The sequence below is a fragment of the Amblyraja radiata genome, chromosome 19, assembly GCF_010909765.2.
Source record: "Amblyraja radiata isolate CabotCenter1 chromosome 19, sAmbRad1.1.pri, whole genome shotgun sequence".
In the NCBI taxonomy this organism is placed as follows: Eukaryota; Metazoa; Chordata; class Chondrichthyes; order Rajiformes; family Rajidae; genus Amblyraja; species Amblyraja radiata.
The window spans coordinates 20,135,190-20,151,518 of record NC_045974.1 but is presented as its reverse complement, the minus strand read 5'-3'; the positions used below and the strand labels follow the sequence as shown (position 1 = coordinate 20,151,518).

The 16,329-nt window shown below is 47.1% G+C and overlaps 1 protein-coding gene across 1 annotated transcript in view; it reads left to right on the top strand.

The window, feature by feature from the left end:
* utp20 (UTP20 small subunit processome component) overlaps nt 1–16,329 on the top strand; it is a 79,833-nt gene that overhangs the window by 26,752 nt on the left and 36,752 nt on the right. The window contains exons 23-33 of the mRNA XM_033037889.1: nt 2,240–2,330; nt 2,452–2,537; nt 3,674–3,799; nt 4,797–4,963; nt 5,878–6,086; nt 6,587–6,730; nt 9,034–9,113; nt 10,467–10,693; nt 11,435–11,579; nt 12,399–12,486; nt 14,323–14,466. Coding sequence (XP_032893780.1) covers nt 2,240–2,330; nt 2,452–2,537; nt 3,674–3,799; nt 4,797–4,963; nt 5,878–6,086; nt 6,587–6,730; nt 9,034–9,113; nt 10,467–10,693; nt 11,435–11,579; nt 12,399–12,486; nt 14,323–14,466 — 1,507 coding nt within the window. The remainder of the gene's footprint in view (nt 1–2,239; nt 2,331–2,451; nt 2,538–3,673; nt 3,800–4,796; nt 4,964–5,877; nt 6,087–6,586; nt 6,731–9,033; nt 9,114–10,466; nt 10,694–11,434; nt 11,580–12,398; nt 12,487–14,322; nt 14,467–16,329) is intronic.

Below are 16,329 nucleotides of genomic sequence, written 5' to 3'. Positions count from 1 at the left end.
ATCTCCCCTCCCAATCCTGGCCTCTTGATCATCCCTCTGTATATACAGGTAGCCCTGTGTCAATTAGCAAGGCCCTAACTGGAGACACGAGGAACAGCAGATGCTGAAATCTTAAGCAAAAAACAAACAAGGTACTGGTGGAACTCAGCGGGTCGGGCAGCATCTATGGAGGAAATAGACAGATAGCATTTTGGGTCAGGACCGTTCTTCAGACTGATGCAGTTGGATGGAGAAAGCTGGAAAAGAGAAGTGGGGGTGGGACAAAGCCTGGCTAGTGAAAGGTGGATACAAGTGAGAGGGAGGTTGTTGGTGACAAAGGTTAGAGATGAAAAGGATGCCTTTCTCCATTCCCTCCACAGATGTTGGCTGACCCGCTGAGTTCCTTTGCTTTTTGCCTAACCCTGTAAATCTCTGTCCTGAATAAAGACACAAAATGCTGGAGTAACTCAGCGGGACTGGCGGCATCTCTGGAGAGAAGGAATGGGTGACGTTTCGGGTCGAGCCCCTTCTTCAGACTCTACTCCGACTGTACCACCACGTCTTAACGCAGACCCGTTTATTTCTTTTATCTCCTCCTCTCTCCTGAATATGTTCCTTGGCACCTCCAGGCCATTTAGGCCTTTGGGTCATATGTCTTGTGGATGAAAATCTTCCGGTGAAATATGGGACATTTTGTATAAATGCAGATTTAAAAATATATATTTTTTGCTATTCCGTTTCTGTGAGTAGCTCTTTGTGCTTATTAAGCAACTGCATCTTTGCCACAATATTTATTTCCTCAACACATTGCAAAGTACAAATGAATTATGTTTGGATTGCAGTTTGTTTCATGGACAAGTAGAGCAGCAAATTGGTGTTCAGTGTGAGTGCAATGGGGTGGAATAATAGTTTTGCAATTTACAAAAGCAAACTATTGTGAATGCTTGATTTAAAAATCAGCATTGTAGAGAGTCATAGCGCCAATAACAGGCCCTTCGGCCCGCCGCTTCCATGCTGGTTATCAAGTATCCATCCATATTAATCCCTTTTCACTTGGTTTGCATGGGTGTAGCAGAGGAACTAGCTGAATTGCACTTACATGTGTGTCGATGGGCTGAAGAGTCTCCTGGACTGCAACGGTGGTTTGGAACCTGCTCTGGAGTGTGGCCTCTGTGTCCAACTCCTGGTCTAACTACTCTGCTGTGAGCAGACATGCTAGACCGTACTACCCTTCGGTGCATTGTCCATGCCGACCAGGTGGGCGTGTTGGGCTAGTCCCATTTGCCTGCATTTGGCCCATTGGCCACTAATCCCTTCCTATCTATACAACTGTAGAAATGGCTTTTAAAAATCGTAATTGTATCCACTTCTATATCTTCCTCTGGCAGCTCGTTCCAGATATGGACTACCATCTGAGTGTAAACGTTGCCCCTGAGGTCCCTCTAAATCATTCCCCTCTCACCTTAAGCTTGCGTCCTCTAGTTTTAGAATCCTCTACCCTGGGGAAAAAAACTCTCAGCATTCACTTTATCTGTACCCCTCATCATCTTGTACACCTCAATAAGGTCACCACTCATTCTCTTACACTGCAAAGAAAGAAAAAGTCCCAGCCTATCCAACCTCTCCCTATAACTCAAGTCCGCAAGCCCAGGTAACATCCTCGTGAATCTTTTCTGCACTCTTTCCAATTTAATGACATCCTTCCTGTAGCTGGACATACAGAACTAGACACACTATGTTCCATGGGTGATAATCTGTGCTATAAGCTGCATACAATTTTAAACTAAGTCACCTCATAGTCATACAGTGTGAAAACATGCCCTTCGTCCCAACATGTCCCATCTACACTCGTCCCTCTTGCCTGCGTTTGGCCCATATCCCTCTAATCCTGTCCTATCCACATTTCTTAAACATTACGATAGTACCTGCCTCACCTACCATCTCCGGCACCCCGTTCCATATACCCACCACCCTTTGTGTGTGAAAAAAAGTTACCCATCAGTGTTCCCATAAATCTTACCCCCCTCACTTTAAATGTATTTCCTCTGGTTCTCGATTTTCCCTACTCCGGTCAAGACCCTCTGTGCGTCTATCTGATCTGTTCCTCTCATGATTTTGTACACCTATCTCCCCTCATCCTCCTGCGCTCCAAGGAATAAAGTGCTCAACCTCTCCCTATAGCTCAGGCCCTCGAGTCCTGGCAACATCCTCGTAAATCTTCTCTGTACCCTCTAACTTTGTCAATTTAATGTTGTTGCAGGCCACTGATTGCTCACCTGAGAGTTTTCTCAAAGTTCACCAACCCAAGGTCTCTTTACCTGGAACCCAGGCTGAAGGAGTTGTACACCCAGGTAATGGTGCCAGTACGGGTGGTGTTGTTCGCTGCCTAATCTTTATCCAGCACCTGTGATGTCTTCTATTTGAACCCCTTCTAATCATTCCCCTTTTACCCTCAACCCGCTCCAACATTAGCTCCTGTGCCACCATTTCCAGGACTTGCAGAAGATCGCCTTGGAGTGTCTACTCACCTACAAGCACCAACACCTGTTGCCTTACAGGTAATGTTAATCTGCACCACACCTTCAAGGTTCTGCTTCTTCTTCTTCTATGTGGTGTTTTTTGGCGGTTGGCAAACAACTTTTTTGGTGCATTACCGCCACCAACTGGCATGGAGTGTGGATCAAACAACACCATTACATATACTAATAACCTATATCCTTCCGAACAAATTGGTTACCCTAAGAAAATGCAACAGGATTTGATAGCACTTATATGAACTTCCTTGCAAAATATCTACCAAATCAAATTGTATTCTTTCTTTTCTGAACTGCTCACTCATCCGTTCTCTCTCCTCCTCATACCTCTCACAATGTACAATGACATGCTCTATTGTCTCTTCTTGCCCACAGTATTCACATCTACCTGTATTATGCTTGCCTATTATAAAAAGTGTACTGTTCAGACCAGTGTGTCCAAATCTAATTCTTGAGATTACTGTCTCCTCTTTTCTGTTTTTTCCTGCACATCTCATTTCTCCCACTTTCCTCTGGATTCTGTAGAACCACCGTCCTTTCCGCTCTTCATCCCATTGCTTTTGCCATCTTTCCTTCAATCTTTGCTTAATAATGTCTTTGATTTCAGTTTTACCTATGTTAATACTTAAATCAATTGTACTTCTTTTTGCTACCTCTTTTGCTACCTTATCTGCCATTTCGTTTCCTCTAATGCCAATGTGTGCTGGTACCCATAAAAATATGACTGTAAGCCCCATCATTTGAATTCTGAATAGTGTTTGTTGTATTTCAATCAAAATGTCTGGTCTACTGTCTGAATGGCTGTGCTGTAAACTCCACCTTCAAGGTTAACTTCCAGTGAACGTTTTAAGCACTTTAGCCAATTAAACTCAAACATAATTGTCTGCAAACAGAAGTTTACAAAGCTATGGTCTGAAATTGCTGCTTTTGGAGGTCTCTTTATGTGTTTGCTGCCTTTATTTTGCTCTTGTGTCTGAACCTCCCACTTCTGAACAGTATCATCAGCCCTTCTGCAGTATTTAACATGTGGAAGAACATCCAACTAATTTACACCTTGTTATTTACGAGCCATTTATGATCCAAGTCACGATCTGAATGTTCTTCTGGCTCCCTGCCCAGGGTAAAATGAGGCTTCAAAATCAATTGTTTTCTTGTTGAAGGGAAAATCTACAGCGACTCTTGGAGGACAAGCACTTCAAAGAGGAGATAATCCGCTTCAGCATCGCGGAGGAGACTACTATTGTGGCAGCCGAACACAGGACGGAGCTCGTCCCCGTCATCATGAGGTGGGCACAGGGGGCTTCTTCACACCTTGGCTAATGTGGGCTGTTTCCCCAGGAATGTAAGAAGCTGAGGGGCGACATTAGGATATAAAAAATCACGAGGGGCATCCACAGAGTGGACGGTCACAGTCTCTTTCCCCAGGTAGGGGTGTCTGAAACTAGAGGGCATAGGTTTAAGGTGAGAGGGGCAAGAATTAAAAGGGACCTGAGTGGTTTTATATAGTCTGGTGGGTGTATGAAATGAGCTGCCAGAGGACATAGTTGAGGCAGGTGCTATCACAACATTTAAAAAAACATTTGGACAGATACATGAATAGAAAAGGTTTGGAGAGATATAGGCCAAATGGGACAAGCTTCGTTGGGGTATTTTGGCTGGCATGGATGAGTTGGGCTGAAATGGAATTCTCTTGAATGTCTGACGTTGAGGGGAGACTTGATAGACGTATATAAAGGTATGAGAGGCATAGATAGGGGAGACAGACAGAATATTTTTCCCATGGTGGAGATATCCACCATCAGAGTGCTTTGCTACAAGGTGAGAGGTTGGAGTTTGATGGAGATGTGCGGGGCAAATATTTTTACAGAGTGGTGGTGGAGGCAGTTACGATAGTGGCGTTTCAGAAGCACATGGAAGTGCAAGGAATAGAGGAATATGGAGTATGTACAGGCAGATGAAATCAGTTTAACTTGTTAAATGGTGTCTCTGTAATGCTTGTTTCACATCCTGCAACACTTGGGGCAATTTAAAGAAGCCAATTAACCTACAAACCCACAGTTCTTTGGGACGGTAAGAAACCGGAGCACCCGGAGAAAACCAACAGGGAGAGCGTTCAAACTCCGCACGGAAAGCACCCGTAGTCAGGGTCGAACCTTGGACCCTGGCACTGTCAGGCAGCAATTCTACCGCTGCGCCACTGTGCAAAATGCCACTAACCCTTGGCATTTAAAAAAAAAATGGCAACAATGTGAAACATGTACGCTTTTCCTTTGTTGGAGACAGGATCCTCTATGGGCGGATGAGGAGCAAAACTGGGAGCAGGACGCAGGGGCGATCGGGAGCAACGTCACGTGTGACCATCGTCCTCCACTTCCTGGCCGGATCACTGCCGCAGGAACTGCGCGTCTTCCTCGACCTGCTCCTCGAGCCAGTGAAGCACTTGACCCAGGGTACGCGCAGACCCGTCTCGGAAGTAACACCTTTATGTTTCTCAGCTCTCCTCCTTCGCGGCCTCTGCAATTCATTAAAATCTCCGACCCCCTTTAATTCTAGACACAGGAAACTGCAGATGCTGGAATTTTATGTCGAACACAAAGTGCTGGAGTACTCAACCGGTCAGGCAGCATTTCTGGAGAATGTGGAAATGTGACATTTCGGGTCTGGACACTTCTTCAGACTCAAGACTGAGAAAGGGTCCAGACCCAAAACATCGCCTTCTCCAGAGATGCTGCCTGGTCTGCTGAGTTACTGCAGCACTTTGTGTTCTTATCTAGCTTTAGTTAGTTGCATTTGGTTTACATTATTATTGTCATGTGTACAGAGATTCAAGCTTGTTCTGCTGTAGCATATCCAGTCAAATCATACTATTCATGAGTGCAATAGATCCTCTTCTGGAACAGCACACAGACAGTCGCCACGTTATGGCGCCATCTTGCAAAGTCCCAATCCCTGAAAAGTCCGATCTAGATCTAAGGAGATCTGTAGTTTCTTATTTTCTCACTTTAAGGCCCGCTGTCCTGGCAAAACTGGATAAATGAAGTAGAGTCTGAAGAAGGGTTTCGACCCGAAACGTCACCGATTCCTTCTCTTCAGAGATGCTGCTTGTCCAGCTGAGTTACTCCAGCATTTTGTTTATCTTCAATGAAGTAGGGGTCGGCCTGGCGTGGGAGTGGGGCTTGAACCCACAGCCAGACTGGGATGAGTAAAGTCCAACTGATAGTGACGCATTGGGAGATGCGTCATACATGCATTGGAATCTCATTGTAATGGCCAGCCTGAGCAAGTGCCTGCACATTGACACAGTGGGGCTGTGGTGGAGGGGGGGACGTGCTGCACAGATCAAGCTGCCTTCTCTTGCTTTCAGGGTCCTGCCTGTCTGCGGTGCTGGAGTCGGTGAAGACGCTGGATCTGTCCAAGGTGCTGCCCTTGGGGCGACAGCATGGTCTGCTCAACAGCATTGAAGTGGTGATGAAGAAGCTGGGCCACCTCATCCACCATTACCTGCCCGAGCTGCTGCAGATCCTGCTGTGTCTGACTGCGTCCGTGTCCCACTTGTTGCAGCTGAGGGACCAGGTGAGTGCTGCAAATACTCGAGTGAAACTCACTGAATAGCGAAAGGCCTGGATAGAGTGGATGTGGAGAGGACATGCGCGATGTGCAAAGGGCCGCCCTTGTGAAAGGCGAGAGTTTACTATTGACTCTATATATTACATAGAGTCATGTAGCGTGGAAATAGGCTCTTTGGCCAACTTGTCCACACCGACCAACATGTCCCACCAGCCTGCGTTTGTCCCAAATCCCTCTAAGTCTGTCCTATCCATGTACTTGTCTCATTATTTCTTAAACGTTGCGACAGTACCTGCCTCAACTGGCACCTCGTTCCATACACCCACCACCCTTTGTGTGGACATCTTTTTATCCCCGCAGGGTCCTGTTAAATCTTGCCCCCCTCACCTTCAACCCATGTCCTCTGGTTCTCGATTCCCTTACTCTGGGCAAGAGACTCTGTGCGTTAACACAATCTATACCTCTCATCATTTCATACACATTATCTTTGCGTTTTATTTGCTCAGATCAAGCCAAGGTGTGTTAACCTGCTGAAGTACCTGAGGCGCCTGGGAATAGATCAGATCACTGCTTTCTTCACGAGCTTTGAGTCCTACGCTTTCACGGCTGACGAAATTGAGGCAGTGTTTCACGGCACGGTGTGGCCACAGGTAAGGCTGTTGTGGTGATCGCTGAGCGTTCAATGTTCCCGGTGAACAAAGTGTGATCTAAGTGGTGAGAATCATAATGAAGCTTGTTTGGGGGGGAAGGGGAAGAGCAGGGATACACGAGGCTGAATGGCCTATTCTGACATAGATTTCAGTATTTGCAGCTCTTCTCTCTGTGACCTGCTTGCAACTATTTCAAGTCAAGAGTGTTTAGTTGTCATATGCACCAGGACTGGAACAATGACATTCTTGCTTGCTGCAGCTATGCAGGCACATTATACGTAGCAACACGCTCAATTAATATACACTATGATAAATGATCAGTTATACTGGTTACCCGGCCATAACAGTGCAGGTTCAAGTATGAATGTAACATAAAAGGTCCACAGTGGTCCGGTGCTGGGGTAGGCCTGTGGTTAGTGTTGTGCCGGGTGGGTCAAGATGGTTGCTGGGAAGAAGCTGTTCTTGAACCTGGAGGTTCCAGCTGGCAGCAGTGAGATGAGACCCTGTGCGAAGTGACAGTAGACATTCTCATCCACACTGGTGAGGATCAGCCTTTGCAGGCTCTCTGTGATGTTGTGAGATGAATGGCCTTGTTGTTGAAGTGCCCATTGACTGGGACATCATGGCCACTACATAGAACAGTACAATACTGCACTAGGACAGGCCCTTCTGACCACAATGTATGTGCTGATCATGATGCAAGGTTCACAAGTTATGGGAGTAGAATTAGGCCATTCGGCCTATCGGGCCCACTCCGCCATTCAATCATGGCTGATCTCTGCCTCCTAATCCCATTTTCCTGCCGTCTCCCCATGACCCTTGACGCCTGTTCTAATTAAGAAAGTTAAACTATCTAGAATTCTGAAAAACACTTAAAACACATTTAAAAATTGTGCATTTTATATTTTGAACTGGAGTCTGTAATTTTGCCCAAAGCTGACTTTCGTCAGACAAAAGATTAGTGAATTGAAGACTGCCAGAGTGTTCTCTCGCTATCTGGTGACATACAAATATAGCCCAGTCACTGATTTCCGACACTTCCCTACCATTCCTTGACCTCACCATCTCCATCGCAGGGGACAGACTGCTGACCGACATACATTACAAACCCACTGACTCACATGGCTATCTGGACTACACGTCTTCCCACCCTGCCCCCTGTAAAGACTCCATCCCCTACTCCCAATTCCTCCGCCTACGCCGCATCTGTTCCCAGGATGAGACATTTCATACCAGGGCATCGGAAATGTCCTCGTTCTTCAGGGAACGGGGATTCCCCTCCGCCACCATAGATGAGGCTCACACCAGGGTCTCATCCATACCCCGCAACACTGCTCTCTCTCCCCATCCCCGCACACGCAACAAGGGCAGAGTCCCTCTGGTCCTCACCTTTCACCCCACCAGCCGGCAAATACAACACATAATCCTCCGCCATTTCCGCCACCTCCAACGTGACCCCACCACTCGCCACATCTTCCCATCTCCCCCCATGTCTGCCTTCCGCAAAGACCGCTCCCTCCGCAACTCCCTCGTCAATTCTTCCCTTCCCTCCCGCACCACACCCTCCCCGGGCACTTTCCGTTGCAACCGCAAGAAATGCAACACCTGTCCCTTCACCTCCCCCCTCGACTCCATTCAAGGTCCCAAGCAGTCGTTCCAGGTGCGACAAAGGTTCACCTGTATCTCCTCCAACCTCATCTACTGCATCCGCTGCTCTAGATGTCAGCTGATTTACATCGGTGAGACCAAGCGTAGGTTGGGCGATCGTTTCGCCGAACACCTCCGCTCAGTCCGCAATAACCTACCTGACCTCCCGGTGGCTCAGCACTTCAACTCCCCCTCCCATTCCGACCTCTCTGTCCTGGGTCTCCTCCATTGCCAGAGTGAGCAACAGCGGAAATTGGAGGAACAGCACCTCGTATTCCGTCTGGGGACCTTGCGTCCTTATGGCATTAACATTGAATTCTCCCAATTTGGCTAGCCCTTGCTGTCTCCTCCCCTTCCTTAACCCTCTAGCTGTCTCCTCCCACCCTCCCATCCGCCCGCCCTCGGGCTCCTCCTCCTCCTCCCCTTTTCCTTCTTTCTTTCCCCCCCCCACCCCCCATCAGTCTGAAGAAGGGTTTCGGCCCGAAACGTCGCCTATTTCCTTCGCTCCATAGATGCTGCTGCACCCGCTGAGTTTCCCCAGCAATTTTGTGTACCTTCGATATTCCAGCATCTGCAGTTCCCTTTTGAACACTGATTGCAACTTGTTGTCTGGCCCGTTGTAACTCAGTTTTACATCTATCTTGTCCTGTTTACAGATCAGCAGACTCCCCTCTGAAGGACAGTACTCACCAACTTCTCTCCTGAAGCTGATTCATATCTGGAGTAGGAATTCTAGGTGAGTACCGTAGTCAGCAGTTTACACTTTCTCTTTATTTGTGGAGATTCTCTCCCATTAACTGAATCTTTCAATGCCAGTCCAACCTCTCCCTATAGCTCATGCTATCTATTCCCCTCATGATTTCATACGACTATATGACTGCCCCTCATTCCTGTGCTCCAAGGAATAAAGTCCTACGGTGCCCAACCTCTCCCTGGACCTCATGCCCTCAGGTCCTGGCAACCTCGTAAATCTTCTCAGCAATCTGTGCAGCTTAATGGCATCTTTCCCGTATCAGGGTGACCCAAACTGAACACTATACACATCATAGTTGTTGACGTTGTTTCAGATGACGACCCTCCATCAGACTGAGGCATCTCTGGAGAAAAGGAATAAGTGACGTTTTGGGTCGAGATCCTTCTTCGGACTGAGCTCAGTCTGGTGAAGGGTCTCGATCCGAAACGCCACCTATTCCTTTTCACCCGAGAGGCTGCTAAACCCACTGAGTTACTCCAGCATTTTGTATCTAAAGTATCTTCGGTGTAAACTTTAGTTGTTGATGTGTTCAGATCTTAACATTAGTTGTTGATGTGTTCAGATCTGTTTGGGTGATAGATGCTGGTGACTTAATCACATAAAACTTTAGTGATGATTGAAGATTGTTAACAGCAGCTTCATCTGCTGCCATTCTTTACCTACTAGTGTCATATTCGGAAACAGGCCCTTCGACCCAACTTGCCCACACCTGCCAGCATGCCTCATTGACACTAGTCCCACCTGTCTGCATTTGGCCAATATCCCTCTAAACCTATCCTTTCCGTGTACCTGTCCAATTATATTTTTAAACATTGTGATGGTACCTCCCTCAACTACCATATCAGGCAGCTGGTTCCATTAACCCACCATCCTTTGTGTAAAAACGTTTCCCCTCAGGATCCTATTAAATCTTTCCCCCCTTATCTGAAACCTACAGTATGTCCTCTGGTTCTGGATTTGTCTACTCTGGGTAAAGAACTGTGTATCTACCCTATCTATTCCTCTCTTGATCTTGTACACCTCTATAAGATCTCTATAAGATTCCTCTTTGAGGAATAAAATCCTGGCTCTGCCTGTAGCTCAGGTCCTCGAGTCCTGGCAACGTCCTCTTAAATCTTCTCTTAGCTTTTCCAGCTTAACAACATCATTGCTATTAGCTTGGTGACCAAACCTGAACACAATATTCCATAAGTGTGGCCTCGTCAATGTCTTGTAGAACTGTAACATGACCTCCCAACTTCTGTACTCGGTGCTCTGTCTGGTGAAGGCCAATGTGCCGGAAGCCTTCTTGACCGCTGCCATGGGTCTACTGGTCTTGCCATGTGTATTTTCCAGGTACTTCCCTCTCCTCGCCAAGCAGCTTCCTGAGCACCCGGAGTGCGGCATCCTGACCAATGTCTTCGCTCTGCTCGCTGTGAAGAGCGTGGCTGAGCCGACCACCGCCCTCGTTATGGACATTGTCGACAATCTCCTGGGCACATCTGACTTTGTGACCACAGAGCAAGAGGATGCTCTGACCGTGAGGGACGTGGCCTTTCCGGAACCCGCTGCCACTGCAGAAGGTACAGCCATTCCAATGTTATGTGACCATGTTCGACTCTGTGGTGGGGGGGGTCATAGACTAACACGGCACGGAACTGCCCTTCAGCCCAACCTTTCCATGCCGATCATGAAGCAGCGTCTACGCTCGTCCCACCTTCCTGCATTTGACCCATATCCCTCTAAATCTTTCCTAACCGTGTACCTGTCCAAATTTATTTTTCTTGGGCCCTACCCTTCACTGTGAAGGTCCTACCCTGATTTGACTTTCCAGACTACAATGCATTGCACTTATCTGCATTAAATTCCATTAACCATTCCACAACCCAATTACCCAGCAGTTCAAGATCCTACTGTAATTTTTGATAACCATCTTCTAACCCTATCTATGATATGCTCTCATCTCACTGCTACAGTCGGGGAGAAGGTACAGGAGCCAGAGAATCATGGCCACTGGACTCGGGAACAGCAGCTTCCCTGCACCCATCACCCTCTTGAACCACACTCGCATCACTAGCCACAACCTTCCCTCAGCAGCTGTGGAATCTACTGTGGAATTTGTTTTGGGGGCACTACGTCCATCAGTTTGCAATATTATGATCTAGTCACCTAGTATTGGTAGTAATTTATTGTGTTTTTTTTAAAATCCGTCGTGGCATTAATGTGCCTGTAAAGTTGCAGCAAGCGAGAATTTCATTTTCCTGTTCCCTGTGCGCGCACATTCCGCACCTTTTTCCGTAATACGTTCCTCGTTTATTACTCAGATGCTCCAAGCATGGGAACACTTCTTATTTTGCCTCACATTTCCACCATTTTACAACACCTCAACAAAGCCGTTGGGAATACGGAACGCATGAAGAAGAAACGATTCAGAACACAAGTCAGTAAAGAACTGAGTATCCTATCGAGGTAAGAGTTACTACCTTATCACATTCTCTCTCTCAATGGTGGAAATATTTCTAATCAGTGCTTGTTCGGAGTTTGCCTCCTCCTCTCCTTATGACACCCTTCAGTCTTTTCACATCTAGGCGTTGTCACTGACTCCATCCATTTGCCAATCATCCCCTTCTCTCTCCTATCCCACCCAGCAATTGCCAGGCTTTGTCCTGCCCCATCACTCTTTTCCAGTTTTCGTCCCACCTCCCCACTCCAATCCCGACTCAAAATATTATCTGTCCATTCCCTCCGCAGAGGCTGCCTGACCCACTGAGTTCCTCCAGCACTTTGTGTTTTCACCACAATTTGCAACTTGTGGCACGTGACCCTGACTGTCGGTCTTCCATGGGCACTGAGTTCAGATCCAGGACCCACGGAGTTACTCCAGCACTCTGAGATTATCTTTGGTGTAAACCAGCATCTGTGGTTCTTTGTTTCTACATATCACAGCGAGATCTCCACCCTAGAGCATTAATAGAACATTAAACAAAGAGTGCTGGAGCTGCTCAGTGGATCAGGCAGCGTATCTGGAGAGCATGGAACGTTCCTTGTTTCTGTGTATCAAACACAGAGCCCTGCCGTGGGGCAGTAATCCAGCCATCAAGCTCTGAGCTTGGTTACATGGAGGACTATTCCGTTTATTCATTAGTAATCCCTCCACACAACTTTATGCCTTCTTACCTGTTCCAAAATTATCTTTATGCACATTGCCTGAGAATGCATCACTGTGGAACTATATCAGGAATGTAATGTCATTAAATATGTTTGTATATATCTCTGGTTTCTCTGCAGAATAAGTAGGTTTGTGCAGGACAAAGAGCAGAGCTCCATTCTGATCCATCTCCTGCTGCCTTACCTCTCCAAGTCCATCACCTCGCAGGTAACGGTCTTTTCTCAGCACCCTTTGTGCGCGGGCGGGCACCCATCTAGAGGCCGGGGTTTTATCCCATCCTTGGGTGCCGACTGTTGTTTTCAATTTCTCTCTGTGGGTGGGATTCCTCTGGATGCTCCAGTTTCATCTCACAGCCCAAAAATAGGCAATTGGTAGGTTAATTGATCACTGTAACTTGCCCCTCATTGTGGGTGAGTATGGAAGCTGGTGGGTGGGGGATGGTTATTGGTAATGTTGGGGAATAAAATGGGTAAGAGCAGGATTCATGGTCAGCACGGACACAGTGGGACGAAGGGCCTGTTTCAGAGTTGTACCTCTCTGACTCTAACAGTGAGGGAATTAGAATTTTTTCTAAATTAGTTCTTTCCTACTTATCTCAAGTAACATGTCTCAAGTTGGAATGTTACAGTATAGTTGTATAATGTGTTGGTTAGAACCTCACTTGAGTATTATGTGTGGTTTTGTTCACCAGGGTGTGTGAAGGGTGTGATTAAGTAGAGAGAGTGTTGTAAAGAGTCACGAGGTTTGAGTACATGGATAGGAAAGATTTAGAGCGATATGTGCCAAATGCCGGCAGGTGGAACTAGTGTAAATGGGGATCTTGATCGGCATGGCGAGCAGGGCCAAAGGGCCTGTTTCCATGTTGTCTGACTCCATGACTCTATGGATGTTGCCTAGATTGGAAGGCTTGAGTTTTCAGAGAGATTCATTCAGATTGGGATAGAGAAAATTGGGATAGAGAAACATTCAATTATGGGACATGTGAATAAGGAAGATGGCCAGTGTCTAAAACTAGCGGGCATAAGTTTAAGGAGAGAGGGGAGGTTTAAAGTGGATCTCGAAGGATAAATATTTCACAAAGAATATTTAGTTTGTGGAATGAGCCGCCAGGGTAGGGGATAGAGGCGGGAGCAATACATGGTTAAAAAAGGTTGAGAGTGATATGGGCCAAACGGAGACAGATGGACTATTTTCAACAGGGTATCTTTGTCTGCATAGACAAGTTAAATGCCCCTGTCCCACTTAGGAAACCTGAACGGAAACCTCTGGAGACTTTGCGCCCCAAGGTTTCCATGCGGTTCCCAGAGGTTGCAGGTGGTTGCCGGAGGTTGCAGGTAGTGGAAGCAGGTAGGGAGACTGACAAAAACCTCCGGGAACCGCACGGAAACCTTGGGTGGGGTGCAAAGTCTCCAGAGGTTTCCGTTCAGGTTCCCTAAGTGGGACAGGGGCATTAGCCCTGTTTCCGTGCTTTATGAATGACTCGGAATAACTACCGGACAGGGACTTGAATGAGCAGAGCCTAGTGGGACATGGAATTAATGCAGGGATTCGTGTAGATGGGCATGATGGTCAGTATAGAAGCGGTGCCGAAGGGCCTGATTCTCTGCTGTGTAGTTCTATGGCCTTGATGTTATTTACTCTATTGATGGCTTCCTGATGCTGACCAGTTTGTTAGTATAGTTTACTGTCATGTGTACCAACATACAATGAAAAGTCTTATCGAGCCGTCCACAGTGTAAACTAAACATGATGAATGGAATAACATTTAGTGCAAGGCAGAGTCCAAATAAAGATTGGGTCTCCAATGAGGTAGATAGTAGCTCAGGACCACTCTCTAGTTGTGGATAGGATGGTTCAGTTGCCTGATAGCAGCTGGGATATTAATGGTGAATTATTAAATTAGACTATTTTCTCTCATCTCCCACGAACTGGGCTGTGTAGCTTTGCTATATTTAGTACGGGGTAACCTGTGAAGAGTTCTGTGGATTGTGATCATTGTTGAGGTAAAGTATACATCTCATCCATTGTCCCTCCTGCCCACAGGACACAGAGATCGACATCCTGCAGACCATTCAGAACCTTCTGCACCACTGCGCGCAGTCCTCCAGCTTCCTGAAGCCCCTGGGCTCCCTCTTCTCCGTCATTCACAACAAGCTGTCCCGCCAAACGCTTTGTGCGGTCTTTCAGGTACTGCACCCTCCCAGCGGGGAAACTCGCGCCTCATCGTCCCAGATGCTTGGACTTCAAGCAGGTTGCTCGTTCAAGCTTGGTTTTTCTTTTTTTTAATATTTTTGCTGCAACTGTTGCCTGGGTTCCGTTTCCCTTTCTAATCTCACCTCAAGTATTCACTGGTCGTCAGAACTATCATGGGTTTGTGCCCCGTACTGGAATGTCACGGCTGACATTCCCGTGCGATCCAGAGCGTGCAGTTCATCACAAGAGTACAGTCCATCTCTCAGATGGCTGTGGAGGGCAAGTCATTGGGCATTTTTAAGGCGGAGATTGACAGATTCTTGATTTGTAAGGGTGTCATTGGTTATGGGGAGAAGACAGGAAAACGGGGTTGAGAAGGATGGATGTTTGGCACAGTAGACTCGATGGCCGAATGGCCTAATTCTGCTCGTGTGACTATGAACATGTTCAGCAGAAGCCCGTATGACTGAGGAGAGCAGAGGAACTGTTGCAATTAATTGTCCCTCATCCAGAAATTACTGAGGTAGACTGGGAGCTTACTGTGTACAATAGATGAACTGATCCATCTCCCTCCCTCTTAGCTGAACCCCTCACCCTCTACCTCCTTGATGCCGACGTAATCTGTTGGCCTCCTCTGAACACAGTCACAGTAAATATTGATGATTGCACTCAAGAGTCAAAATACTGCCATTAGCACACACTCCATGGGCAGGGCAGTGAGCTACAGCTGGCTCTGATTAGACAGGTGCTTTTACAGGTATGGGATTGTCTTGCGAGGAGTACCAGCCCTACAGTGAGACCTTTGTTGCGTCATTCAGATTACCGCGGGATTGGAGTAGGGGTTACTGGTGAAGCTGTTTTGTCTAGTGATGCTGATGGGATAGATTGCGTACAGTTGGTGGGTCACTGACTGCCAGCTGCTACTTTATTGGACTCAAACTGGATTAAGAAAAGTCCGAGAGAGACACTCGGGTTAGATTAGATTCAACTTTATTGTCATTGCACAAATACGAGTACAGGTACAATGAAATGCAGTTTAGCATCTAATCAGAGTGCAAAGTAGTAAAATACTGGTTAAAACAATATGTACAATGTGGATATATTGATCTAGTACATGGCCAATAAATATATACAGATAAAAGGGTATAAAAGATAGCTAGCGTCGGGCCTGTGAGTTCAGCAGGGTAATGGTATTTTGGAAGAAGCTGTTCCTTAGCCTGCTGATGCGAGACCTGAGGCTCCTGTACCGCCTCCCTGATGGGAGGAGGGCAAATAGTCCATGGTTGGGGTGTGAGGGGTCCTTAATGATTTTCCCAGCCCGTCTCAGACACCGTGTGCGGTGAAGGGCAGCCATGGCAGGGAGCGGGGCACCGATGATGTGACGAGCGGTTTTCACCACCCGTTATGGGTACACTCTGCTGGGGTTTCCTGTGTGTGGGGGGGGTGCGAACTTCCTTTCCCGTCAGCTGCTGTGCATTGCATGGTCTGTCTGCTGAATACTGGGGCTGTGGTAGTCTTCTGGATTGGGTGCTGAACTGAATCAGCAGTGTGAGTGCCCAGCTTCACATCGTTCCTTGCTCTGCAGTCAAACTGGCTCAAGTCAGCATCAGTGTGAAATAAATTGATTCTGTGGGGGAAATAATTGTAACCTGCAAGGGCGTAACTTGTAAACAAAAATTGTAAGGGCGGCATGGCAGTGCAGCGGAAGAGTTGCTGCCTTACAGCACCAGAGACCTGGGTTTGATCCTGATTACGGGTGCTGTCTGTATGGAGTTTGTACATTCTCCCATGGTGTCAATGGGCCATCGGGCATGTTTTTGTGCTGTATCTCTAAAGCCTAAGGTAAAGTCTAATCTG